The 27016-nt window shown below is 44.3% G+C and overlaps 1 protein-coding gene and 1 long non-coding RNA gene across 2 annotated transcripts in view; one reads left to right on the top strand and one right to left on the bottom strand.

Annotated features, from left to right (window-relative positions):
- The window catches only part of KLHL6 (kelch like family member 6), a 124468-nt gene extending 106806 nt beyond the window's left edge, over positions 1-17662 (top strand). Inside the window, exons 7-11 of the mRNA XM_082459965.1 lie at positions 2284-2486; positions 4023-4236; positions 5588-6229; positions 6915-7491; positions 9571-17662. Of these exons, the coding sequence (XP_082316091.1) occupies positions 2284-2486; positions 4023-4236; positions 5588-5889 (719 nt within the window). The 3' untranslated portion in view covers positions 5890-6229; positions 6915-7491; positions 9571-17662. The remainder of the gene's footprint in view (positions 1-2283; positions 2487-4022; positions 4237-5587; positions 6230-6914; positions 7492-9570) is intronic.
- A 2123-nt stretch (positions 17663-19785) lies between these two features.
- Positions 19786-24060, bottom strand: LOC309659836. The gene is made up of 3 exons (XR_014262997.1): positions 23192-24060; positions 20176-20531; positions 19786-19872 (listed from the first exon to the last, which is right to left on the bottom strand). It is a non-coding gene; the product is annotated as an uncharacterized lncRNA (long non-coding RNA).
- Positions 24061-27016: the final 2956 nt, after the last annotated feature.

Here is a 27016-nt window from a genome sequence, read left to right as displayed (position 1 = left end):
AGAATTTTTGTAGATATTGCTAAATTGTCCTCCAGAAAGTTTGTACCAATTTACAGTTCAACCAGTGATGAATGTCAGCTCCCATTTTCTACATCCTTGTTAACATTTTTTATTATCAATTACATTTTTAATAGACTTGAGTGTGTAAATTTACACTCATAGATCGTTAATGAGGTTGAATATATTTTCATATAGTTATTAGCTAAACGTATCTGTTTTTGAAAAATGATCTGTTCCTACCCTTTGTTTTTCTATTGGTTGTCTTTTCCTTATTAATTTTTTGGAGTTCTTATTATATATCCTTTGCTATTTGTATTACAAATACTTTCTCCCAGACAGTGGATGTCTTTTAAATTTGATTTATATTTTATATAGTCACTTTCTTTTCTATATGTTCTAGGTTTCTCGTCATGCTTAGAAAGCCCCTCCCCACCCCAAGATCATTAACATCTTCTCCTATATATTCTCCAGTTACTTCTATAGCATTTACGTTTAAATTTTATTTTAAGTATAATGTGAAATAGGGATCTAAATTTTTCTCTAAACAGATAGCCAATTGTTCTATTGCCATTTATTTAATAATCTCTATATCTTTTAGTCTGTTTCTGTACCTTGTTTTTAATTGATCAGTTTGTCTTATACTAGTAGCACATTCTTTTTATTATCATAGCTTTTTAGTATATTTTGATATTTGCTAGTGAGAGCTCTCTTACTCCTTCTTCTTTTTCGAAAGTTTCTTAGAAATGTTCCCAAATCTACTCTTCCAAATGAAGCTTAGAATGGTCACTTCATGTCCTGAAATCCATGAAAAGCCCTGAAGGCACCTAATGTATAGGTTAACTTGGGAAGGGTTGACATCTTTGCAATAACCTGTCTTATCATCTGTGCACACGATATGCCTGCCCAGTTAATCAGGTCTTCTTTTACATCCTGAAGTAAAAAAAATTGTCATTTTTTTCCCCTTTTTAATAAAGTTTGCATACATTTCTTTGAAAGTGTATAGTTATTTTATAATTTTGGACACTACCTGAATGGGATCAATATCACAGTGTTTTGAATAGAGACCTCTGAAAGGTATACAACCCCCCTCCCCCAGAATGGTTAAACTATATGAACAAAAAGATAACAGGAGAGGACGAAGCTCAGTCTCCCTAGCAACCAGGGGAAACCAAACTATGACATCATTTTTCTCTCTCAGGCTGTAAAACAAAACAAACCAACCAAAAAAACCTTCCTAATATCCACTGTGGGTGGGGTATGGGGAAAAGTCAACCAGGACAGCTTTGGAAGGTTCTTTGGTAGCACCTGTAAAAATTCAAGGTGGGCACGCCGCTGACCTAGGAATCCCACTTCTGGGCTCCACCCTTGAGAAACACTTACCCGTGACACAGAGCGTCATTAATGATATTCATTTCCACACTAGTGCACATTTTAGTCTGAAAGGTACATCCTTTGTTTTAGGTAGTTGGTAGTACTCTGTGCTGATGGGGAAATGGAAACACAGAGTCATTAAAATATTTTATTAAAGTCACCAAAAAAGTCAGTTCTCCTTTGTCTTGGTCTCTCTCCCTAACTGAATTACATATTTTCTCTTTATTGAGTTGCCTTGAAAAAATTTTTTACCAGCTCACTCTCAAATGATCTGTTGTGAGCATCTCATTCTGTTCCAATAGAAATTGTTTCAAAGTAGGACAAACCTCACTTATGTTTTTATATAGATCAGAGATATGAACCAAGAGAATTTTGTAAGATTTCGTGGTGATTTTCCCAGGTTTGTATTTGTTTGAATAAATAAGCAAACATAGAACCTAAGCTGCTTTCTCATTTGCCCGCTGGTCAAGGCCCTACTATCCCCACCTGCAATCGTCCAACTTTACCTGTCCTGCCTGACTTCCTGCCCCTGAGCCTCACAAACACTGGAGTCCGGGCTCCTGTTGGTCCCCACTCGCCTAGGCAGAGTTGGGTACTACTTCCCTGAAGCCTTCTCTGGACCTAGCTCACGGAGCCTCCTCTTCTCTGAATTCTCGCAGCACAGAGGTGACACATGGCACAGCCCAGTGCATGATCCACCCCAGCCTTACACTGTGTCTCCCTGTCTCCCTGTGCAGGCTCTGTCCCGGCAACCACACTGCATGCACCTTCATGATTTCTTCTGTCTGGGGGGATGGGGTGGGGGTTGGTCCTCGTCTGGGGATTTAACACTTCTGGGCCAGTGGGAAATTATGGGAGAAGCTGCATTTCTGACATATCAGTGGTTTCTTAAATGCTCTATATGTCTCCTAGGGGGCAAAGAAACACAGCACGATGTTTGGAAATATAATTCTTCAATCAACAAGTGGATTCAAATTGAGTATTTGAACATAGGCCGCTGGAGGCATAAGATGGTGGTGCTCGGGGGCAAGGTGTATGTGATCGGAGGTTTCGATGGCTTGCAGAGGATCAACAACGTGGAGACCTATGACCCCTTCCACAACTGCTGGTCGGAGGTATAGATTATTTTTATGAGTAACTCTGTATTATTGCTTCAAAGCTTAAAAAAAAAAAAGAGGTATCTGCCAATGTAGGTATACGGCTTTCTGATCTCTCTGCTCCCACTGAGAACATTTTTGGTGGCTCTGAGCTTCCCTCCTCATAGGAGCCATCGAGTCAGCATTGCTGATCAGGTCACGGAAATGATTTCCTTCCAGGTGGGGGAGCTCTGGGTGGGTACCTGTCCCTACCCTGGACAGAACCCCAGATGTAGACGGGAGGCTTGATCCTGTCTTGGTCTGCATATCTTGGCCTAGAGTCTCTGTCTCCTCCGATGCCATCTGCCCTTGTCTTCTCCACACTGGGCACACCAGGATCTCTTGACTACACTGTTTGTTGAATCCAGAGTCATTTGGTAGTATTTAGAAGTCAGCCCTTATTTATTTACCTATTAGTGATGAACCATTTGCGTGCCTTCAAACAAGACTTTAGCAATGCAATCTCAGGTATATATCATACTCAAGAAAAGGCAAAGCATTGCTCATCGATGGGCATAAAGTTTCCGTTATGCAAGATGAACCAGCTCTGGAGATCTGCCATACAACATTGTGCGTATAGATAACAATACTGTATTTTACACTTTAAAATGTGTTGAGGGTAGATCTCATGTTAAGTATCCTTACCCCCGCCCAACACACACACAAAGGTAAGGTGACCTCACTTCCTCTATTTCCAGATTATTCCCAATTTCAAATTTTCTTTCTCCTTATCAAATTATATGTCAGAGCATGTTCCAGCTTTGCGGTGTGTGAAACGTGGTCATCACAGGCACAAGCAAAGGTAGACAGGTCATGATGGCATCCAGCCAAGATCTGTTAACCTGAAAAGAACTTTACAGGGAGCCCTTAACATTTATAAGGCTGTGCCCAAGATCTTCTCAGTTTAAGTCCCATCACAAAGTTGCTCCATGACCCAAGAGGGTTATGTCAATGGGTAAGAGGCTCTTAAAAGTCCCCTTTAGTGCCCTGGGGTTCACAGGATGGAAACACAAGTCTGGCTTAACCCTCAGATCTGTATGTTGCCCCAGAGTGGGAGAATATGCTTACCTGTGGCCACCTGAAACCCTTATACCAGCTTTTCTTCCTAGCTATAAGCACCAAGGACAATGCCTGGCACATAGTAGGCACTCAGTAAATATTTTTTGAATGAAGGAGCACATGAATAAATATGAACATGCATGTCTGAGAAAGCATTCTCCTCCAACATTGGCTGGTTTCATCTGTATAAACACTTATTCCTGTACACTCCTCCTGCCCTGAGAACTGGACTCTGGGAGAAACAGGCTAGAAACATCTGGAGCCTGGCGGGAGGGTGGGAAATGTATGCTTTGATCCTCTCTGTGTCTCAGAGGAGTCAGGCCCACAGGCCTTGTGACTTCAGGCAAAAGATTCCCTGGCTTGTGTCCCCTGGCTCCTGGCCTGTGTCCTGTTAGCCACTGCAGCAATCTGGGCAGTGTCACTGACAGCTTCTCCCGGTGCCCTGTGTCTCTGCAGGCTGCACCCCTCCTTATCCATGTCAGTTCCTTCGCAGCCACCAGCCATAAGAAGAAGCTCTATGTGATTGGGGGAGGGCCCAATGGGAAACTGGCCACGGACAAGACTCAGTGTTACGACCCTTCAACCAATAAGTGGAATTTAAAGTCGACCATGCCAGTAGAGGCTAAATGCATCAATGCAGTGAGTTTCCGGGACCGTATCTATGTGGTTGGTAAGTGAGCAAATGGCTTCTTATTTAACTAGGGTCCCCTACACCTGCAGCCCTGCAGATAGATCACATGAGGCCCTCCTGGGAATTCTTGAGTTCCTGGGTGATGTGGGTGGGGTTGAAAAGAAGAGAAGATGGGATTGGTCCAGGCCTTGGTGGAATTTACCTTGCCGTTCTGGAGACAGAAACAGCCCACATTTAGGAGACATACAAGACAGATGGACAATGGGGCCCAGGGGAGGAGCGAGAAATTTCTTTGGGAACAAAGTGTGTTGTAAGCATTAGCAATGCACAGAAATTGAAATATGCACCGTATAAGTGCCCAATAAATGGTAGCTATCTTTATTTCTTATTTTGTGTTCATGGGAATTTTATTCTTCCCACTTGCTTTGGGGGCTCTGAAAGGTTGCATTTAGCTGGAAGGAAAGCCTGACTAGCCAGACCACAGTTGGCATGTAATTGTTAAGGGTGATGGATCTCAACCCTGACTACTCATTAGAGTCATCTATGGAGCTTTTTCCAAAAATATGGGTAGCTGGGGCTTGTGCAGACCAATAATATCAGAATGAGAAGGACGACGCTGGCCACAGTGTCAGGCGTTTTCAATGTGCAGGTGATTTTTAACGTACAGCCAGGATTGAGAACTACTGATCAAGGAAATACCAAAAATAAATAACTTCAGCAAATAAGAGCTAATCAGAGAAGGCTTCCTGAATGCAAAATATGGGAACAGATGAAGGCAAAACCCCTTCTCTCTCTTGCTTCAGGTTTCCTGTGTCTTTATGGTCAGACTAGTGACTCTGTCCCAAAGGTCTAATCTCAAGATGGGAAACTTGGGCTGGTGTCCCAGGTCATGCTCAGCCTAGAGATGCCACCACTTCTAGTCACTGCCATGTATATCAATACAATGCAAGACTTGTATGCACCAGGCCTTCTGCCAGGTGCTTTATGTGCATGGTCCTTCTGATTTCTTATCACCACCGTGGTCTTGGTGCTCATGGTTACAGATCCAAAAGTGGCAGAGCTGGGATTATGAGCCGGGCCTATCTGATGCACCAGGTGGTATTTCTTCCAGGAAGCAGTCTTATGGTACATTTTGGCAGCCACGTGAAGCCAGGTGTCCTTCAGAACCTGATTAGCACCTGGCTGCAGACTTTAAAGGGCTGTGAAGTGTTTCCAGCATGAGACTTGCTGCCCCTAGTTATCCATTCTGGCTTTCTGGAGAGCCATGAATTTGCTCTTTCTATTGGCAAGATGGTAGACTTGACCTAACCAGGAGTAGGAGTTTAGCGGTTAATGGGGAAGAAAACCAGAAAAACAGTGAGATGCCCACGGTGTTTCCTTTCCTCTGCAGGAGGGGCCATGAGAGCGCTGTACGCCTACAGCCCTCTGGAGGACAGCTGGTGCCTGGTGACCCAGCTCAGCCACGAGAGGGCCAGCTGCGGCATCGCGCCCTGCAACAACCGGCTCTACATCACTGGGGGGCGGGACGAGAAGAACGAGGTCATCGCCACGGTGCTGTGCTGGGACCCCGAGGCCCAGAAACTGACGGAGGAGTGCGTCCTGCCCCGGGGGGTGTCGCACCACGGCAGTGTCACCATCAGGAAGTCGTACACCCACATTCGGAGGATCGTGCCTGGAGCTGTGTCGGTCTGACTGCGGGAGCGCGGAGGGCGGAGCCACGCGGGGAGCCCTCCTCCCTCTCCCACGCATCGGTCCCTCTAAAGCAGCTAGCGGGGCTTGAGTTACAGGCCGTGCATACATCAGGGGCTCACCGCGGCTCCCCATGGCGGCTCCTTGGAAGTCACAGCTTTGGGACTTGAGACCAGCCAGGACTGTCTGTGAGACCTACCTCAGGAGGAAAGAAGAGTAATACTTGACATTCAAGACACACCCGTCCCATGCATGCCAGGTTCGATACCGGGCACTTTTGTATACCAACGCCTTTAACCGTCAAACGACCTGGTGACTGGATTTTATTACTCCCATTTTACAGGTGAGGAAACCGAGTTTAAGAGAGGCTAAGTGATTTGCCCCTGGTCAGTCAGATTACAAGTTAGCTAAACCAGGAGTCTAAACCCAGGTCTTCCAATTTCAAAGTTAGTGTAGGTTCTGTCATGTTGTCTATCTCAGAACATGAAAAAGGCAAAACAAAACAACTCATTTTTGTTCTGACAAGTTTGCTAAAGGATTCACTCAGCAAGTCAGGGAAATAAAGGTGCTTCTTTTTTTCTTTTCTTTTTTCCCTTATATTTAAACCATTTGGGATCTTTGGTGTGGAAACCTTGGGCCCCTTGTCAAGAGCATCTCATAGGTTGTTCTGGGGAGATGGGTCTGGGAAGACCTGTTTGCTATGAAAAATGTAAAAGACTTCTGTCCTCCCCATCAAAAGCCTCTATTTTTTATGATCACAGGAGGCCCATTGTGGCCTGGAACTGTCATTGCTGGACAGAACTGTACCTTCAGCACAGCCCAGTGCCCTAGCCTCTTAATGGCCAACAGTTGTATTGCTATGTAGAAAAGGTTTTTGCAGAGACTCAGAATACCGTTTTTGTTTTTCCGGGGGGTGGGGGGGCGGGGAGGGTTGTTTTTGGTTTTGTTTCTTTAGTGTAAACATCCTTACATTGCTGGCCGCTGTTGAATGACTGGCTCTTCTTGACAGCATACTTTCTACTTTTTAGACAGTGATTTGGGTCCATGTCCCTGTGACCCCACCCTCCTGGAACCTTCGTTTTCAGGATCCTTTTAATCCCTTCTATTTGGTTTTTGGATCAGTTTGGCATAGTTTTGACTCAAAGAACAGCATCTGTTCTTCACTCTAAGAGATGGAGCTTTCATATGAGCTCACTGGAAAGTCATTCTAATCCCCAAACTGGGGACACAGATTAAGAGATCCTGTTTCATATGCTGTACTTAAAAAGCAATAACAGGGACTTCCCTGGTGGCGCAGTGGTTAAGAATCCGCCTGCCAATGCAGGGGACGTGGGTTCGAGCCCTGGTCCGGAGACACCCCACATGCTGCGGAGCAACTAAGCCCGTGCGCCACAACTACTGAGCCTGTGCTCTAGAGCCCGCGCGCCACAACTACTGAAGCCCGTGCGCCTAGAGCCCGTGCTCCGCAACAAGAGAAGCCACCTCAATGAGAAGCCCGCGCACTGCAATGAAGGGGAACCCCCCGCTCGCCCCAACTAGAGAAAAAGCCTGCGCACAGCAACGAAGACCCAACACAGCCAAAAAACAACAACAGCAACAACAGTGGTAACAACATAGTAACTTCATTACCTAATGTCCTTTATTTTCATCATATGATTTCAAATCTCTTTATAGAGTTTTATTTCATGTCAGATGTGCCATTGTGTGCTTGTACTTCTCAGCAGTTTGGGAAGGTAGAGGTATTACAGTTGATAGTGAATTTAACTTTCATAGAAAAGTTATGGTTAGAAGGAGCTACAGTTCAAAGCATATAAGACTTGGAAAATTACAACTGAGATTTCTATTTATGCTTAGATCATTGAGGATAAATATAAACGCATGTTGGTGTTTGAAAAGCTCTGTGCCTTAGAGTTCAGCTCCGTGCTGTGAAAAGTGAGATGGGAAAATACAAACATATTTGTGGCAATTCAGAACACATACCTCACTCACAAACACTGATAACCTTAATGAAGCTCTCAGCTGAAACAATTTAATCTACTTCAATTCAGCAAACATTCCGGGAGATTTTTGTTTGGCAAGCCTTGGGGACTCAAAGAGCAAGACCAATCCCCACCCTAGAAACACTCGGTAAACAGGTAAACAGGCCACTTGGTCAACATTATAATTTTTCTTTTCATCAAGTTAGAGAAAATGAGACGTATATGAAGTTATGAGGTTGCATCCAGGTCTTTATTGCCCTTCCAAGTGATCTCCTTGGGAAGCTGTGCTCTTCGGTCAATGATGTGGCCATTGTTTACATATCTGTTTTTCTTTGAGATCGCCTTCAGAATCCACTTCTGGGCTATAGGAGCTATCAGTCGTATTTCAAAGACAACTTCAGGAGAGAACTTTCAAAGAGGAAGTTCAATGACAGCATCACTGGCAACGCAGAGAGCCTCCCCTCGGGAAGAGTGGGCTCCTTGTCCTGGTGGTCCTTTGATAAGAGCAATTGGCAAATGTTGAGCCCAGATTTTCAGCAGGTTAACCCTGTGCTGGGAAGCTGAGGATTTAGGGTCTCTGTGTTATAAATCTGGCTCTCAATGCAAGGGTTCTCAGTAACGGCATGGGTTGGCAGACAGATACACCTACTAAGAAGATCCAGAGTTCTGCACTTGAAGCTGCCAGTCTGTAACTTTTAGGGACAGAAAGAATTTCAAGTCATTTTTGGGAAACTTTATATCATTAGGATTTAAGTCTCTAGGCAGTAGCCAGGGATGGAAGCTCTTAAAATCTAATTTCCATTCTGAGATGAACAAACAAACGAAAATCAAGTTTGCAGGAAGTTAACTGTCATAAGTCATACTACCAGCAGGGGGACGAGGCAGGTTGGTGCCAGATGAGCCAGAGACAAACGGCCCTAGGACTCAGGCAGGGTGTGTAGGCTGTCCTGGCACAGCAGACTGGGTCTTGAGGCAGGTCCCATGAGTGGACAGAGTACCCCTGACTGGGAGGAAGAGGATGAGGTAGGAAGAGGAGAAAGTCAGGTTTAAGGACACAGGTCTAGAAAATGATGTCAGGGACCCTGGAGTTTGTGAGCATGACTCCATTTTCACGAAGTGTGAGGGGAGAATAAGGAACAGGGGTTCCAGGCAAGTGGGTTCCAGGAGGAAGCCCACTTCTTAGAAGTGAGGCAAAGTTAGAGCAGGACTAGCAGTCAGACCCATTTGCTGTGGGGCCTCTGAGCTGCTTGGCTGAGTCTCTTATCATTCTGGACCAAGAGAGAGTGAGGCCCAGAGGCTCTGATGAGATGGAATCTGTTGGGGAGGTTAAGGGGCCCCAGTTGCCAAGGCTGATCTGAAATGGATGGTGAGCTAAGCTCACCCAAACATCAACAGATAAATGTTCTCTTCTTAGCTTTCATCACATTCTGCATACACTGGCTTCAGGAAACACGCAGACACATAGGCACACAGAGCTCTTGAACTGAAAGAAACTGTGCTCTCAGGGAAATGCAAATATTTGCTTATAGCTATGAAAGTATAGCTTTGCTATTTATAAAAGCCCTTGAGGTACTGCTGTTATTTACTTATCCTACTTGATTTTGAAAAAGAAAGTACTCAGTAAAATTTTCAAAGTGGGTAAACACCACTGGAATTTCTTATATAAAGTCCTAACTTGGGGTTGCAAAATCCTTTTTTCCCTTAGTATCTGATCTGGGTGTTGTATGAGATCTTCTAATTTGAAGAGTCAACCTTCATGGAAATCCACAAATATCTCAAACATGGCTACTGCAAAACCAATTCTGACAGGTCAGATTTTCATATTTATAGATAAAAATATCAACACTTAGTTAACCAAATCCTTTAAGCATTTTGGTTACGTGAGGTTGTATTTTCTTTTTAAGTGATCAAACTAAAGATATTGTTTATAGGTAAAAATACAATAAAGTTTTTATTTATTCAGTAAAATATGTATGGAGTGGATAAGTATATGTTGTGTACAATCACTGGCTGAATTTTTTTTTCTTTTTTTTCTTTTTCTTGTTTTGGTTGATATGAGTAAGTGGTATCTGAATAGAAATTAATTTAGGAGGGGAAATTTGAAACATTTCGGTTGATTCAAGGGGGTTTAGATAAACTCATAGGCTAAAATTAATCAGATTTGGTTTACAGAACGGCAAAAAAGTAGCCAGCTTTTCTCTCCCTAACGCCTCATCGCCACTCTGAGCCAGCATTTACCAATCCATTTGCAAACTGTGACCCTCATCCTGCCTGGCCTGACACCTTCCTGCAGGAGGCCCCCCTCTAGGTTTCTGGTTTCTGGTCTGACTTGTCAGCCCTGCCTCCACCAATGTCACTGTGTTGTCCCTGAAGCCCTAACTGACCCGTGCTTCTCAAATCGGAGCACGTGGAACTGGGCATATGAGCCAGAGAGCTGTGACTCTCAAGCACTGGTAAACGTGTCATCATTTAGTTTGTTTTGGATTTCAGTGCAAAGGTCCTATGCAATTGAAAGGGAAAACCTGAGGCTTTAAGGAAATGTGGGGTCACATGAATAGCTTTAGACCATTCCCCCTGTGCCTCCCTAGAGACAGAAGTTCTTGCTTCTCAGTCTTAGGGATTCTGGGCGGACAATCTTGGGAAACACAGCCCCATCTCACTGGTTGGAAGTGCTCTGGAGTTAATCCTGGGTCATAGATCCGAGAGCCAGTGCACCAGCTGAGAGTCAAAATGGGGTTTTGACCTTAACTTCACTGCTGAGCCCTCCAATTTCCCTGCTGGATCTAAGTGGTAATCTGATGCCTGGACAGCTTGGCCAGGGCCTGGCATCTGCCCAGCGTTCCTTGGCTCCTCTTCCTGCTCTGGTTTGTGGCTTCCCCTGGACCAGCCTCCTTTTCCCTGGAGATTTTGCCTTTATATAGGATCTCAGTCCCCATCCCCTCCTCATTTTTTATGCCTCATTGTCTCTTCCTGTCTGCTGCCACATTGAAAATCCTTGGTGATGGGGACTAATTTGGGTCAGGTCCCACCCACCCCCAAGCTGCCAGTATCAGCCTGCCTGATGACCAGTCACTCTGGTTTTTACTTGCACATTCGTTTCTAACACCTGGGGATTTTCCTTTTCTTCTTGCATGCTCAGATGTCTCCTTTGTTATTGATTCCTGCATGCCACCCATGACCTTGACACCCACGCATGCCCCATCCCTGATCATCTGCCTGGGTTCTTTACCTGCTGCCTCTCCTGTGGTCTCCAAACATAGAAACCCCACTACCCTCCTTGTCTTGACCTCTAGCTACCCCAACACCATAGTGCCCTTAGGGTCTCTTGATTTCTCAAGTTTGGAGAAAGAGCAAAAGAGGATATATAGGACTTCTTGGCTACAAATTCGTTAGGAAGGTTTCTCTGTAAGGAAACTTTCCTGCTCCCTTACTAAAACTAACCCAGTTCCTCCAAGTTTGGTGGTAGAGGGAGAAACTCCCAGTGGGGACAGACAGTTGTATCTTATAATCCCTACTCTTGCTCCTATAAAGAAAGAGTCCTGTACATGACTCTTTACCTAATTTCCCAAAGGACAGCACAGACCAGGCTGGAACAGTTAAGTGAGACTTTACTGATGACTTAGAGGTGAGATAGGGAAATAAGCACAGAAATAATGCGGTGGATAATGAAGATGACAAGATTCAGTTATTTCTGAGAAGCAGTGTTTGTCTGTAGGAGGGGTGTGTGTGCGCGCGCGTGTGTGTGTACATACATGCTGTCAAAGATAAACAAAGCTGGACATTGGTTAAAGTGGTGAAAACATTTCATTCAGTAACCATTGACAGTAGGGGAAAGGGCTGAACCCTACTATGATTTGTGCAGAGGTGACTGGGTGATTTAAAGGGAGGGTGAGGGATGGGGACTGGGAACCAGTGGGGGCTCAAGTAGAGTCAGGGAAGGGAAAAAGCGCAAAGTGTTGGTCATTGTAAATGTGATTAAGGCAGCTGCCTCTGCTGTCTGGCAACCATGGAGTTAGGATACTCTCTTCCCACAAAACTGGGAGACAGAGGCCCTGTCCTTCCTTATAATTACACTTCAAAAGAATGGCTTCAGGGCCTTGAGAAAGACACTCCTGGGTTGTACGAGATACACAGATATTTATCTAAAAGGGACAGAGGAAGGATTTACAATTGTAAGCCCTCTTTAGTAAATGCTCTGGGACTTCCCTGGCGGTCCAGTGGGTAAGACTCCACCCTTCCAACGCAGGGGGCCGGGGTTCGATCCCTGGTCGGGAAACTAGATCCGGTGCAGCCAATATAAATAAATAAATATTTTTTTAAAAAGGTTAATGCTCTAAGAAAGGGAGGTCAGGGGCCTATTATCAGGTGTTGGCTAGAACGGATGGTAAATTCTTGTGAGAGCCTTGAGCTTTTCCTGACAGAAACTCAAAAGGAGAGCTGGGTCACCCCAGGATATGGCCTTAGGCTGCCAGCAGCCATGCAAAAGTTGGTCAAGTTTCTTAATGCAGAGGTTTGGATGGAGTGTTCATGCAAATAAGGCATGTGTCTCAGCGCTCCAGGTACAGTTGCTTTATGAAGCAGATACGTTAAAAAATGGATGTACACACCACTTGTCCTGCTGCTGAGGATGTTTTAAAAGAAAACTGACCATTTTCTACAACCCGACATGTACCCTTCTTCTAGAATATTCTGAAGACAACTAAAGAGAAAAATAGACTAAAACTTCTTTCAACCTATGTAGGCGCAAGCAGTACTCTCAAACTATTTGGACTATGTCCCACAGTTTCAAAATAAAAACATTTTCAATATTTTCTATCTTGTTATATTTTTTCTTAAAATGCTGTTCACAGCCCACTAAATTAATTTCGTCACCCCCCCATGGGTCACAAGCCACAACCTATACTTGAAAAATACAAGGATGGAGGGTGCAGACCTGGGCAAAGACAGGGCAGGGGCGTGGGGAGAGGAGGGGCAAACTTTAGTTTAACACTTACAGTAGAAACCAGAGGGAAAAATCTGACTGCACAAAGAAACCTATGAGTCTGACCTTAGACAAACAGAATTTTTGTGGGTAAAATTCTATTCTTTCATAATAAAAATATAGTAATAGGAGCATCTAATGAGTAATTTCCCAGAAATATGGACAGAGCCATAAATAGTTATAGAACAGTGACAAAATTAGTCTAGGTAGAAATGCTAGAATTTTTAATTATCAAAGTGTATCCTAGTAGAATGTTGCATTCCCAGAAAAGGTCACTATAGAAACCCGGGGGAAAAACAATACATTAGACTTTGTTCTGGCTGAGTCATAAATAGACATTAGTGAAGGAAGTAATGGGGTGAGTCTTTGTGAAACAGTGCAACAAATATTGATTGAGTACTTAATATGTGCCAGGCAGGATTCTAGGTACCAGGGCTCCACATCCACGAACAAAACAAAAGTCCCTGCTCTCATGAGCTAATATTCTAGTAGAGACAGGCAACAACCAAACAAGTATATAATATAATGTCAAGCAGTAAAGATGCTTGAAAAGGAGTAAAGCAGGGTTAAGTATATGCATGCTACTTTAAAGAGGGTAAGCAGATGCCCTTTCTGATAAAGAGACAGTTAAGTAGAAACTTGAGTGAAGAGAGTATCTGGGGGAAGCATATTCCAGGTAGAGGGAATAGCCAAAGCAAAGGCCCTAAGGCAGGAGGTTCAGTTTATTCAGGAACACTAAAAAGGTCTTGGTGGCTGGAGTGAATTCCAAGTGATGGTAAGGAGTCTCAAGGCCATTGTAAGAACTTTGCCTGTGGACTTCCCTGGTGGTGCAGTGGTTAAGAATCTGCCTGCCAATGCAGGGGTCACGGGCTCGATCCCTGGTCCGGGAAGATCCCACTCTAGAGCCTGTGAGCCACAACTACTGAAGCCCACGTGCCTAGAGCCTGTGCTCCTCAACAAGAGAAGCCACTGCAATGAGAGAAGCCTGTTCACCGCAACGAAGAGTAACCCCTGCTGTTTGCAACCAGAGAAAGCCCATGTGCAACAAGGAAGACCTGACGCAGCCAAAAATTTAAAATAAATAAATAAATTTAAAAAAAAAAAAGAACTTTGCCTGTGATCAGAGGAAGATGGCAGGGCATTAGACAAGTTCAGAAATGATACAGATTCACAAATGTTACATAGTTTACAAATTCCAGTTGGCTACATTCACAGCGGCAATTAGTAGCTAGGGACTGCTGAAAGCAAGTTTTTTGTGAACCCAACAAACATTGAGCTTTTTCCAAAACCTTGGTCTTTCTGACCCTGCCCTGTGCAGTCTCATCACGGTGGGCTGGGTTTGACTCTCCCAACTACCTGGTCACACGTGCCCGGGGCATTTGGGGAAAGCCTTTCAAATAATTATCTATCATTCCCTGTGTAAATGGAAATGGCAGCACTCAGGTTCATGGGCATCTGGTGAAAATGAGACCATCACTGGTGATATTGGTGGGTGGTACAAGGGGGATGAAAGCCAGAACTTTTTTTTTTACCTTTTTTTTTTAACATCTTTATTGGGGTATAATTGCTTTCCAATGGTGTGTTAGTTTCTGCTTTATAACAAAGTGAATCAGCTATACATATACATATATCCCCATATCTCTTCCCTCTTGCATCTCCCTCCTTCCCACCCTCCCTATCCCACCCCTCTAGGTGGTCACAAAGCACCGAGCTGATCTCCCTGTGCTATGCAAAAGCCAGAACTTTTAAAGACAGTGATCTGTAGGAAGCCTAGATGATTTTGTAAAACCTCTTATGAGTATCCCAAAATAATGTGGACTGAGATTCAGCACAATACAAAAAAAACAAAAAAAAACCCCAAAACTAATAAACATCCTTAGTGGTTAAGTGCAAACCAACAAACCATTTTAAAAACTTAGGTAAAATGTGTAGCAGTTCAGATGGGAACTAGAAATTAGGTGCCAGAAGTGTTATTTCTAGATGATTTTAGAGAATGTATCTTCCTAGAAGATGGCTGGAATTTTCAGTAGGAACCAAGGCTGGAGACATGGTGGGTTAGACTAGATTGTAACATTGTCACCAACCTCCCTGCCTCCGAGGGAGGGTTGTAATAGGGGCTGTTTTTCTGCTGGTCTTTGTATCTAGGGCACCTTCCATAGAGCTGGGCACACAAATGAACATTCAAAGAATGTTGCTACTTCATCGCCTGCCAGGAATACTGTACAGGGCGGGGCTGGGGCTGGGGAGCTCCTGAGAAGCTGCCACCCAACAATTACCACCACCATATTGCTCACTTCCTTGACACTTCACACATATCAGAATTTGAACGATAAAAACTATCTTTTCTTTGGACTGTGCAATGTTTTTTTTAAAATTGGCAACACTGGGGCCATATTCCTACATAACAACTAGTCAGAACAGAGTAGGGGAATTTCTCTTTAGAAAGGGGCTGTGCTTTCCAGTTGGCCAGACTCCACTGACCTGATTGGCCCCCCAAAGGCATTTGAGTTTGCAGCCTCTGACATACACTATCTTGTTTAATCTTTGCGCCAACTCTATGAAGTAAATTGGTGCTTTCTGGATGAGAAAACTGAGGCTCACAGATGTTGAGTACTTTCCCAGCATCAGGGCTAGACACCTGTCTGTGGGTCTCCCCAGCTGGCACTGCTTCTGCTGTGTCCACTACAGCTGCAGTGATGACATGGGACCCACGTAACTCCATGCTTCTAGGATTCGAGGATTTTAGATCATGCAAATCACAATTCTAGAGTCACCCTGAAAAATCTAGAAATATGTATTACTAACTCACTGTGTGATCTGTGCAAGGACGGAGACCTTTGCCCCAAAACGCAGCAATGAGGGGTTGGAGATGACCTCTAAGTTGACTTCCAGCCCTAACAGACTCTCATGCAGAAGACAAGACTGCACTTTTAAAGGTTCCACATGGGGGCAAAAGATGACAAGAAGTTCCTTACTTACGTCTTGGTGATGGGGCAGAGCCAAGGTCTCCCAAGGGTTTATTTTCCTAAAAAAGAAAGGTCTGGTCTGAACTGCCAGCCTTATACCTCTGATCTGCCCCACCCCCACCCCCCGCCCAGTTCCCTACCAGGCCTCCTCTCTCAGACTGAGCTCTCAGGGGGACTGTGGCCTGTTCTATCCCAAGGTCATTGAGGCTAAGACGCTACTGACAATAAGACAAATCTTTATCTTAGGTGATTCCCAGCAAAGGAGAGATGGCACAATGCCTTAATGATAAGATTTCGTATTGCACGAATCAGTCACAACCAGCTTTCGTTGCTTTGAAATTTCTTTTCTCCATCTTCAGAGATTGGGCCATGTGCCCACCCTTCACTTGCATTCCTTAGCATTGCATGGGTGGCCCTATAGCGCATAGTCTCAGTGACAAAGTATATTATAGCATTATTCACTTAGGTGTCCTACAGCACTTGTTCTTGCTTCACAAGAAAATATGGGATTGTGGTCATTCTTCCTCTAATGAATATCTATTTCACTAACGTAAAATTTATGTCCCACTGCTCTGTTTCCTTGCTTTTCTATACATGATAACTTTTTGTTTCAATGCCGAATCATAGCATTATCATGAAATCATTTATTAGAAAAGCCTTATGGAGGTAAAATTGGCATACAATAAACTGCGTATATTTAAAGGGTACCATTTGATAAGTTTTGACATATGCATACGAAACCATCATCACAAACAAGATAATAAAACTACACACCCTCAAAGTTTCTCCTGCCCCTTGGTAATCTCTGCCTCTCACCCAGCCTATTCCTCCACCACCTTGTACAGACAACCAATGACCTGCTTTCTGTCAGTATAGAGCAGTTTGCATTTTCTAGAACTTTATATAAACAGAACCATACAGCATGCACTCTTTTTTGTCTGGCTTCTTTCACTCAACAGTTATTTTGGATTCATCATTGTTGTTGTAGCGATACATTCATTCCTATAAAAAGAGCTTTATTGTGATGTTATTTACATGCCATAAAATTCACCTAAGTGTAGAATTCAATGATTTTAAGTATACTTACAGAGTTGTGCAAACTTCACCAAAATCTAATTGTAGAACACTTTCATCACCCCCAAAGGAAACCTTATTCCCATGTTCAGTCACTGCCATTTCCACCCCAGCTCTAGGCAACCGCTACTCTATTTTCTGCCTCTATAGGTTTGCCTATTCTTGACATTTCTTATAAATGGAATAATACAATACGTGGTCTTTTTTCTGGCTTCTTTGACTTAGCATGTTTTCAAGGTCCCTATACGTTGTAACGTGTATCTATGTTTCATTCCTTTTTATGGCTGAAAAAATATTCTAATTTATGGAAACAGCATTTAGATGATTTCCACCTTTGGCTATTATGAATAATGCTGCTACAAACATTTTTATACAAGTTTCTGGGTGAATATATATTTTCATTTCTCTTGGGTATAAACCTAGGAATGAAATTGCTGGGTCACATAGTAACACCATGCTTAACATTCTGAGAAACCTGCCAAACTATTTTCCAAAGTGACTGCACCGTTTTACATTCCCTATAGCAATGAACAAAGATTCCAGTTTCTCCACATCCTTGTCAACACTTGCTATTGTCTGTCTTTTTGATTATAGCCATTCTAGTGGGTGTGAAGTGGTAGCTCATGGTTTTGATTTGCATCTCCCTAATGACAAGTGATGAACATCTTTTCATATGTTTATTGGCCATTCATGTATCTCCTTTGAGGAAATGGCTCTTCTAATCCTTTGTCCATTTTTAAATTGAGTTAAGTCATAAATGGCATTGGGTTCTCTTCCTTTCTCTTAGATCACTCCCTCTGGGGAAGCCAACTGCCATGTTTTGAGGACCCTCAAGCGTCCTTGTTGGGGGCCTCCTGCCAACAGCCATGCTGAACTGATCTGTCTTAGAAGTGGCCTCCAGTCCTCAAGGCTTCAGATGATCGCAGCCCCACCCAACAGCTTTACTGGACTCTCAGGAGAGACCCTGAGCCAGAACGGCCTAGCTGAGCTGCCCCTCAGAAACCGAGATAATATGGGAGTTCCCTGGTGGTCCAGTGGTTAGGACTAGGCACTTTCACTGCCGTGGCCTGGGTTCAATCCCTGGTGGGGGAGCTAAGATCCCACAAGCCAGGCATGTGGCGTGGTAGAAAGAAATGAAAGAAAGAAAGAACGAAAGAAAGGAAGAAAGAAAGGAAGAAAGAAAGAAACTGAGATAATAAATGTTTGTTGTTTTAAGCTACTAAGGTTTGGGGAATTCGCTACACAGCGGAAGATTACTAATATATGGGGAATGGGTAAGGGGTGGAGGGTGGAGGAGAAAGTGGCCCTGGGAGGCGCCTCCCACCGCCCTCCTCCAGATGTGACTGCGGAGCATCCGCAGTAACCCCCAGAGACGCCTCTTTAGGGCGGTCATCCAGCGTGGGTCCCCTTAGACCAGGAGCAGACAGTGAGGACGGAGGGATGGCGGTCTTGCTGGAAAGCTCTTAGGGAGGAACAGAGCAGGAGCAGTTGCGCCCTTGACCACCCCCTGCGTGAATAGAAGAGCTGCGTCTCCAGGGGCCGTGGCCTCAGTGCCCCAGGCAATGCCGGGTGCCAGGGACCCCAGAGCCGCCCGCTGGGAGGAGCCCGGGGTGGTAGTGGGGCTGGGTGGCAACATGGGAACTGAAAGACGTGAGGACGAGTTCCAGCCATTCCTCGAGGTAAGTGAAATGATGACCTGGTGCCGGGGCTGCTTTCCCCTCTCTCCTGTGGACCCTGCAGGATGGGGAGGGTGAGGGGCTTCAGCCAGGCACAGGGCTGGCACAGAGGGCCCCTCACACACTTGGCCACGCGTTGACTGCATTATTTCAGGGTCAGCCAGGCCATCATCCCCTGCCTCCAGGTAAGGATCTGCCTGAGCTGGAAAGAGGACCAATCCTCCGAGCACAGTCAAGACCCAGATGCCACCTCCCTGCTGGGGACCGGCAGTGCACATGGGCTCCTCGGCTCCTGCTACCACAGGTGAGGGTGGGGGCCGCCTGGGGCCCCACAGGCCTCCAGTTTAGTCTAGGGCAGGGTTTTCCATACTCCTTAGAGTGTGACCCAGGGAGGGGCAAATTTTACATCCCAACGCAGTGTGCACACAGAAATACATTCACAAAATTAAAACCAACGTTTGTGGAACCATATTGCTCTTACAATGTGTGATGTCCTCATCTATTCTGTTCTGTCCTTTCTAGTCTATTCGTTTGTTCTGTTCTGTTCTTTTATTCTGTTCTATTCTATCCTGGAGACAGAGGAGGAGAGGGGCTGTGGGAGGCGGTGGGGTCACCCACAGTCTCCTCACAGGACCCTTCGAGGGAGAGTTTCTTCCGAGGCGAACTGCATCTGCCCTGGGTGGGCCCTCATGTGTCTCCCCCATGGGCCCCGGGCTCTTGGCAGCAGAGACAACACCCTATTCACCCAGTATCCCTCATGGCTCCTGGAAGAAACCCAGAATTCTTAGAACCCGCAAGCCTTGGAGAACATCCCTCAGTCAAAGTGCCCCAGTTGTGCAGAGGAGGAAAGTGCAGCTCACGGCAGTCTTTTGCTGTATCTTTGTCATTTCCGTATTTAATTCCTGCCTCCTGGATTCACTGGCCATGGGCTCTGTGGTACTAAAAGTCTTAGGTACTAAGTCTTCGGTTTTATGGAGGTGGCAGCACTGAGGGGACCCCAGATTCAGGGTCTGGCAGGTCACAGGCACCTGAGTGAATGAATGAGAGGCCCATTGCCTGGGGTAGGAGCAGGGGCTTTGGAGTCAGTCAGACCTGAGTGCAGTTTTGACTTTGCCTCTCACTCACTGGCTGTGTGGTCTTGGGTAAGCCACCTAACCTCTCTGAGCATGTGTCCTTACCTCTAAGATAGGAATAATACTGCCTGTTTTATAGGATTGTTATGAGGATTAGCAAAAATGTATATAATTTACAATGCCTGGGAACTCAAAAATAGCACTTGCTATATTTGTTGTTAATAGTCATTGTAAGGACTTCCCTGGTGGCACAGTGGTTGGGAGTCTGCCTGCTAATGCAGGGGACACGGGTTCGAGCCCTGGTCTGGGAGGATCCCGCGTGCCGCGGAGCGGCTGGGCCTGTGGGCCACAACTGCTGAGCCTGCGCGTCTGGAGCCTGTGCTCCGCAACAAGAGAGGCCGCGATAGTGAGAGGCCCGCGCACCGCGATGAAGAGTGGCCCCCGCTTGCCGCAGCTGGGGGAAGCCCTCGTGTGGAAACGAAGACCCAACACAGCCAAAAATAAATAAATAAATAAATAAATAAATAGTCATTGTAACACTAACTAGAGGGTCTCAGAACAACTTCATATATGCTGCTATTACTTAGTTTTGGAGGTAATCTGACTGCCATTGTTTTCATCCTAGGCAAAAAGGAAATTTTCATAAACATCTAGGGGAGGAAGCAGGTTGTATTTGTCAGGAACAGCCTTAGTAATAAAAGGAGAGGAAACACACACACACACAAAACCAAGAACACAGGTCCTTGCCAAGAATCCACCTGGTTACAAAAGACAGTTGCGTTTTTGGAAAATGAATGGAATGACTCTGGTCCCAGCCAGTGTCCAGCAGTGTGTTGGGAAGACATAGCCCTGGTCTCTGGGGGCACTCCCAGTCCGTGTGCCAGAATAAACACGGTCTGTTGGTAGAGAAGTACAAGATGAGTGGGAATGATGGGCCATGAAAATTCAAGCTGATAACACCTGGGGAGCATTCTCTCTTCCCTCGGCAGAACTTCTTCATTAATACATAATGTAGGAAATACTGTTTTGCGGCTTAGAGTTTAAATACTAGAATTGTCGTTTTGCTTTACAAATTGAATGAACTCTCTTAACTAGTGAATCTAATAGGGACTTTAAATTATTCTGATTAGAAAACACATTTTCGGTGAAATAGGGACTTTGAAAACAAAATCATAGCTAGATCAATTATTTGGCTCTAAGTTTGGCTTTTCCCCACAAGTCCACTAGATGGCGCGATGGGACCACTCTAGGTCCCACTAGTTCCGAAGCGGCTCTTCCCACACAAGGTTAAAGTGAGGAAACTGCATTTTTGTTTTGGTTTCTTGTAAAAAATTTCTTTTCCTTTAGGAATAGAAAGGTAAACACTTTATACACAACTTTTTAAGGGCCCTTTCTAGCACTAAATGAGTGCTAAATAGAGGTATGCCATTTCCCTGTCAGAAGGCCTGAACCCCAGGTGTTTTATCTTTGAGGAAAAAAACCGGTTGATGGTACCAATGAGTGAAAACTTACCCTAAATCAGGTGCTGTGCTAAGAGCTTCATCTTATTCATTCCGCACAGGGAGACTACAAGGTGTCACTTTCATTTTGTTTAAATGCTACCATTTTCACGTGTGGACATTTTGTAGGTAAGAGCTCTGAGGTAAGAATTTCAAATATGACTACATCAACCAAATGAAGAATCTAAGAGAGTGAATGTAGGGAACTAAGTGAAGCTAAGGAAGCTAGCCTCCAAAGAGAGACCTCTTTTGGGTGCCCAGGTTTTCACTCCTGGCAATGACAGCTAAAGGGACAGAGCTATGTATTTCTTGCACAAAGAGGCAGGAAACATCTGGATAAGTGGATTAGCACAAAGCCTGGTCCAGAAATGAAAAGTAGAAGCTGTGGGTCTGAGGGACCTGTGATTACAACTGCCAGAAGCAAAGGGGTTCCTTCCTTTCCAGCCTAAGTACACAAATAAGTCAGCACTGGAGGCCTTTATTCAGCATCTACCAGGTGCCAGGCATGGTGCTAGGTGCCCTATGATTTAATCCTCATTTATGACTCACAATCACCCTTTAACATGGGTGCTGTGAAGGTGGGATGATGTACAAGGCAATTCCACTGAGTCATCAAGATTATTTACTCAGCCTTATCTCTGCAGCCAACATTCTGCTCAGGGAAGTGGTGACTAAAGAAGATTATAGGCCACGGTCCTTCCCTTGCAGTGAAAACACTTCCATTGCTGAGTTACACAAACTAGTCTCGGAAAAGAAAAACAATTCTTTCAGTCTGAGTATTCAAACATTGGAGCTTTTTGGTGACCAGTCAGCATCTAAATGGAATTCGAATGCATTTCTATGGCATTGGATTCAACAGAGAAAAGCCTTTGAAACATGGAGAGAAATCAACTTCATTCTGGTTGAGATCCACGTGGACAGTCTTTTTAAAAGTGTTTCCCCCTGTGATTTAGCAAAGCTAAGAACTAATTGAGTTCGCACAGCTGGGAGAAAAATTAAGTATCAGAAAGGAATTTTCCCTAGATGTTTTATTTATGAATTCATCCATTCAAGTTCAACTACTTCCTATTAGAAAACCAGGTTAAATTTGGACTTTATAAGTTTAAAGCCTAAGTCAGATCATGACGTTTCTCTGCTCAAACCTTCTAATGCCTCATCATGTCCCTAAAAACCAGTTATCCCAAAGGCCTACAGAACCCTATGTAGTCTGGTTCCCCATTACCGTATTTCTCTCTCTAACCTCATTTGATTTCTTCCTTTGTTTTTTAATACATCAGTTCTATGACTAAGAAGAGATTGCTCTGTGTGGCTCCCTGAATTCCCCCACCTCTTTCTGTTTTCTCCATCAGGAGTCAGCAGATACAGCCTGTGGGTGGACCAAATGCCCATTTTTGTACAGCCCACAAGATAAGAATGGTGTTTACATTTTTAAGTGGCTGGAAAAAAAAAAAACTTGGAAAACTACTATTTCATGACATGAAAATTATATGAAACTCAAATTCCGGTGTTGGTGAATAAAATTTTATCTCTGGTAAGCCACATATTTCCTTGTAACCTGGGGGGTCCGTCTCGTGTTAAAGTGGCCACCGTTTTCTCCAAGGGAACTTCGATGTGGTCTCTCTATCTATGTATTACATATGTATATAAATATGTATATAGATTATAGTTAGTATAAAGAGGAAATATTAATCCTTCATAATTTTACTATTAATAATCCTAGTGGGGTAACCACAGTAGAGATTTTTGGCATATTTACTTCTAGTCTTTTATATACACATTTACACATACACAATTATTTCTAAGCCTAGTTTTGAATTTTCATTAAATACTTTTATCTAGAAGAAAACACTATTTCTCACTCTCCTAGATATCCTCACTTCAAAATTACCTTTAAAATTTTAATTTTTTAGCATACATTATAGGATATATATTTATTTTTGAAAATTTAGACAGTAAAGATAAATAAAGAAAATGAAACTGCCAACAGTCTCCTCACCCATAGACAAGCACCAGTAATAGTTAGTCATACATAAAGATTCATATTTAATATCCAGTACCTTAGCCAAAGCTCCTCTGAGGTTGCCTGGGCCTACCTCCAAAGCTTCAGTAGATGCAAAACTCAGCAGGCTGTATTAGGAGCTGCATTGTAAATCAAAAAGTGGAATACCAAGTAAATCTACTTTGCAGGAAACCTCCAGCCAATGCTAAAACAACTGAAAACATGCTCAAATTTGTCTGTCTCTCTTGAGTAAGAGGGAGACAATTCATGACGCATATAGCCCAGAGGTTTCCCAGCAAATATATAGAGTTGTACTGCACCTACTATTTTGCAGCCTGCTTTCCCCACTCAGCAATATATCATGAGCAGTTTCCCATATCATGTTACCATAATTCTTCTAAAATGTGTTTTTTAATAGTTGTAGAATATTTCATTCCAAAGAGTAAAAACATAATTGATTTAGTCTCCTCTACTGATGAACACGCAGGTTGTTTGTAACTTTTAACCTATTCTAATAATCATAAGCATCTTGGGATATTTTTTCCAATAATACAGACGTGGACTTGCTTGGTCACGCTCTATGCAGACGGTAAGGGGTTGATGCATGTTTCCAAGATTCCTCAGAGCAAGGTCGAATTCTCTCTTTAGTCTACCTAGGTTATTATCATTTAACAAAAATCCTTTGTCAATTGAATAAACAAAGCAATTCTATCTTATTGTTGTTTTAACTTGAAGTTTGTTGATAACCAAAGAGATTGAATATATTTTCATATGCTTATTAGCCATTTCTACTTCTTTTGTGAACTGCCTATATCCTTTGTTTATCTTTTATTTATTAGTCTGCAAGGGCTCATTATGCATCAAGGAGACTAACCTTTTGTAGTATATGATGTGAATATTTCCCCCAGGTTTTCATTTGTCTTGTAATTTTTTAATGGTGTATTCTATCACTATCTCTCCTTGTTTTATTCTTAGAAACTTCCCTCATTCCCCAACACACACCCACCAAGATCCCATGAGGCAAATAGCCCAACAGTCTGTGTTCCTCATCACTACGCCCTACAGCCCTCCACGTAAGGTACAGACGCAGCTATCGCGTCAACATCGCTTCTATGGGAAAGCCCGAGCCCTTCAGCACCGGCTGCTGCCAGGCCCAGGGAGTGAAGACCCTCACGTAGGTCCTGCTCCCTCCTCACTGCGCTCAGTGGTAGGACTTCTAAAGTTCAGACGACAGTAAAGATGGGGCCGTCAGAGGAACATGAGGCCCTAAGCGAACGCTGTACCAAAACACGCTCACAGGTGCCACTCTCGGAGGGAAGCAGAGCGTCATCGTCCTCACTCCCAGGCTGGCGTGACGGCTCCATGTATAGAACAACAGCTGCACGTTATGTTGCGGAAGCTTCCTGGGGGTCAGCCCTGAGTGAGCTCTCTACTGCGTCACTCACAGCAACCTGTGCAGGAGGTTCTACTGTCCTCACTTTACAGGCGAGAAAACCAAGGCCTGAGAGGTCCAGGCATCCCACCCTGGCAGCGGCAGAGCCGGTGCAGCCAAGGCTGGGCCTGCTGATGCAAAGCTGAGAGGGTAACTTGTTCTGAGGGCAAAACGTTGGCAATAAGCTTAACCGCCCTGAGCCTCAGTTTCTTCACACTCCAGAGCCTTTTGGCACATCTGATGGTGGGGATTAAGTAAGACTAGATCATCTTTACTATCCCTCCTCACTCTAAGATTATTCTATAAACATATTTCTATTTCTAAAAGAATTTATGAAAAGCAAAATCACACCTTGCTTTTCTTTTCTCACAAGAAAAGAAGCAAAGGTCGTAAGATTTTCTGTCCATTTACAGCCTCAATTAACTAAACAGTTAATGTGTGACTGCATGTACAATAGGACGGCAAGGAGAAGGAATCAGCGTGGGCTGGAGAGGTCTTGGAGGAGGTGAGATCTGGACTGTCCTGTGTAAGAGGTGACGACTTGCAGCAAGACAGGAGGGTGTTCCAGGAGGAAGGAAACAGGAGCAGGGGCTAGGGGTCGTGGCTACACCCGGGGCCTTGTGGGAACGAGGTGCTGGGGCAGGATCTGGGTGGGAAACATGGCAGGCAGGGGGAGCCGGATGGAGGAGACGGTTGTCATGCCAGGCTACGGTGAGACTCCATGCAGCAGGAGACTTCCTCGAGGGGAAGGTTCAGGAGACCGAACTGGCCAACAGGGAAGAGAACTGTCCAGGAGCCCGTTTCATTCAGCACTGAATAGGTCCTGAGGGTTCAGACTTAGGAAAACATGTTCTTAGTTTCACATCCTTCCTCTGTTTTGGTTAGGTGTTCCATAATTGCTTAATAAATTCCCAGAACTATAAATGGTAACAACATGAAACACTATGGACCCATACAATGACCTTGTTGAAACCAATGGTTTTTTTTTGTTTGTTTGCTTTAATTAATTTATTTATTTTTGGCTGTGTTGGGTCTTCATTGCTGTGTGTGGGCTTTCTCTAGTTGCAGAGAGAGGGAGCTACTCTTCATTGCGGTGCATGGGCTTCTCATTGCGGTGGCTTCTCTTGTTGCGGAGCACGGGCTCTAGGCGCACGGGCTGCAGTAGCTGTGGCTCGTGGGCTCTAGAGCGCAGGCTCAGTAGTTGTGGTGCACAAGCTTAGTTCCTCTGCGGCATGTGGGATCTTCCCGGACCAGGGCTCAAACCCGTGTCCCCTGCATTGGGAGGCAGATTCTTAACCAATGTGCCACCAGGGAAGCCCGAAACCAATGTTTTTTTAAGCATTAATTTAACAACATGATGAATATAAACAGTCCCCTGGTTCTTAGGAGGCTAATGTACTTGAGAATTTTGCTCAGTGGCTGAACTTCCATCTGTTCGTTCCTCTCTTCTTCTGTGTCTCAGTTTCTATCTCTGTGATCATTGGATGTGTTTTCTATTTCTAATATTTTTTGTTTACATAAAAACTATTTCAAGTGCTTTTTGGAAGTAGGTAGAGTACAAATAAATTATTATTAAAATTTCTCTAGGTATATGGTCTTCAATATCTCATTATACTAAATAATAACAAAACAGGTCTTCGTACATAAGCCCTTTTGGACAGAGGATCTGAAGTCCTTTGTAAATCCAACTTATTAAACCTAATTCACGTTAACAATCCCTGCATTTGTATGTATAGCATTTTAAGGATGAAAAGTGTGGGAATGTTTTTGGTTAATGTGCATTATTTTATTTGAGCCACAAAACTCCTGACAGTGAGCTCTTTCTTTCATCCCGAGTACCTAGCACAGCACCTATGGCATAGGTAGATTCCCTACCAATGCTTATTGAAAGAATGAATGATTGAATTAAGTCAGAAATAATAATTCTGTGAGCAGGAATATGTACTAATCATTATTCCCATTTCACTGAGGAAGAAGCAGTGTTGTGCTGGAGTCATGAGACAGACTGGGACCTGGGACCTGGGACCCTTTACTGGAGGACTTGCACCTGAACAAACGTCTCCCCGAGCAACAGAATACAAAGAAATCTTAAGGGACTAAAGATAAGTGCATGCACGTGCAGTTGGGGCAAATTATGAACAATAAGATGCAAAAAGGCCAAAAACCAGCTGTCACTTCTGAGGTGCCAGGAGCAAGGGTACTACGCATGATCCCTGCACGCAGCACCACCAAGGGGGTGGGCAGGCCACCTAAGCCACGCCCCTGGCCCCACCGAGAGATCCGCCCCTACACTCACCTCATTTAAGGAACCAGCTCGCCCCTCCTCAGGGAGCGAGCAAGGGCACCTGTTACTTGTTTTTGCTCTCTACTGCTACAGCAAGAGTCCCAATAAAGCCTTGCCTGAATTCCTTCTCTGGCCTCTTATCAATTTATATTGATTAAAGAGTCCAA

This window comes from Balaenoptera physalus (assembly GCF_965194825.1).
Source record: "Balaenoptera physalus genome assembly, chromosome: 4".
Classification (NCBI taxonomy): Eukaryota; Metazoa; Chordata; class Mammalia; order Artiodactyla; family Balaenopteridae; genus Balaenoptera; species Balaenoptera physalus.
Note: the sequence above shows the minus strand (reverse complement) of the source record. Positions and strands in the feature narration are given on the sequence as shown.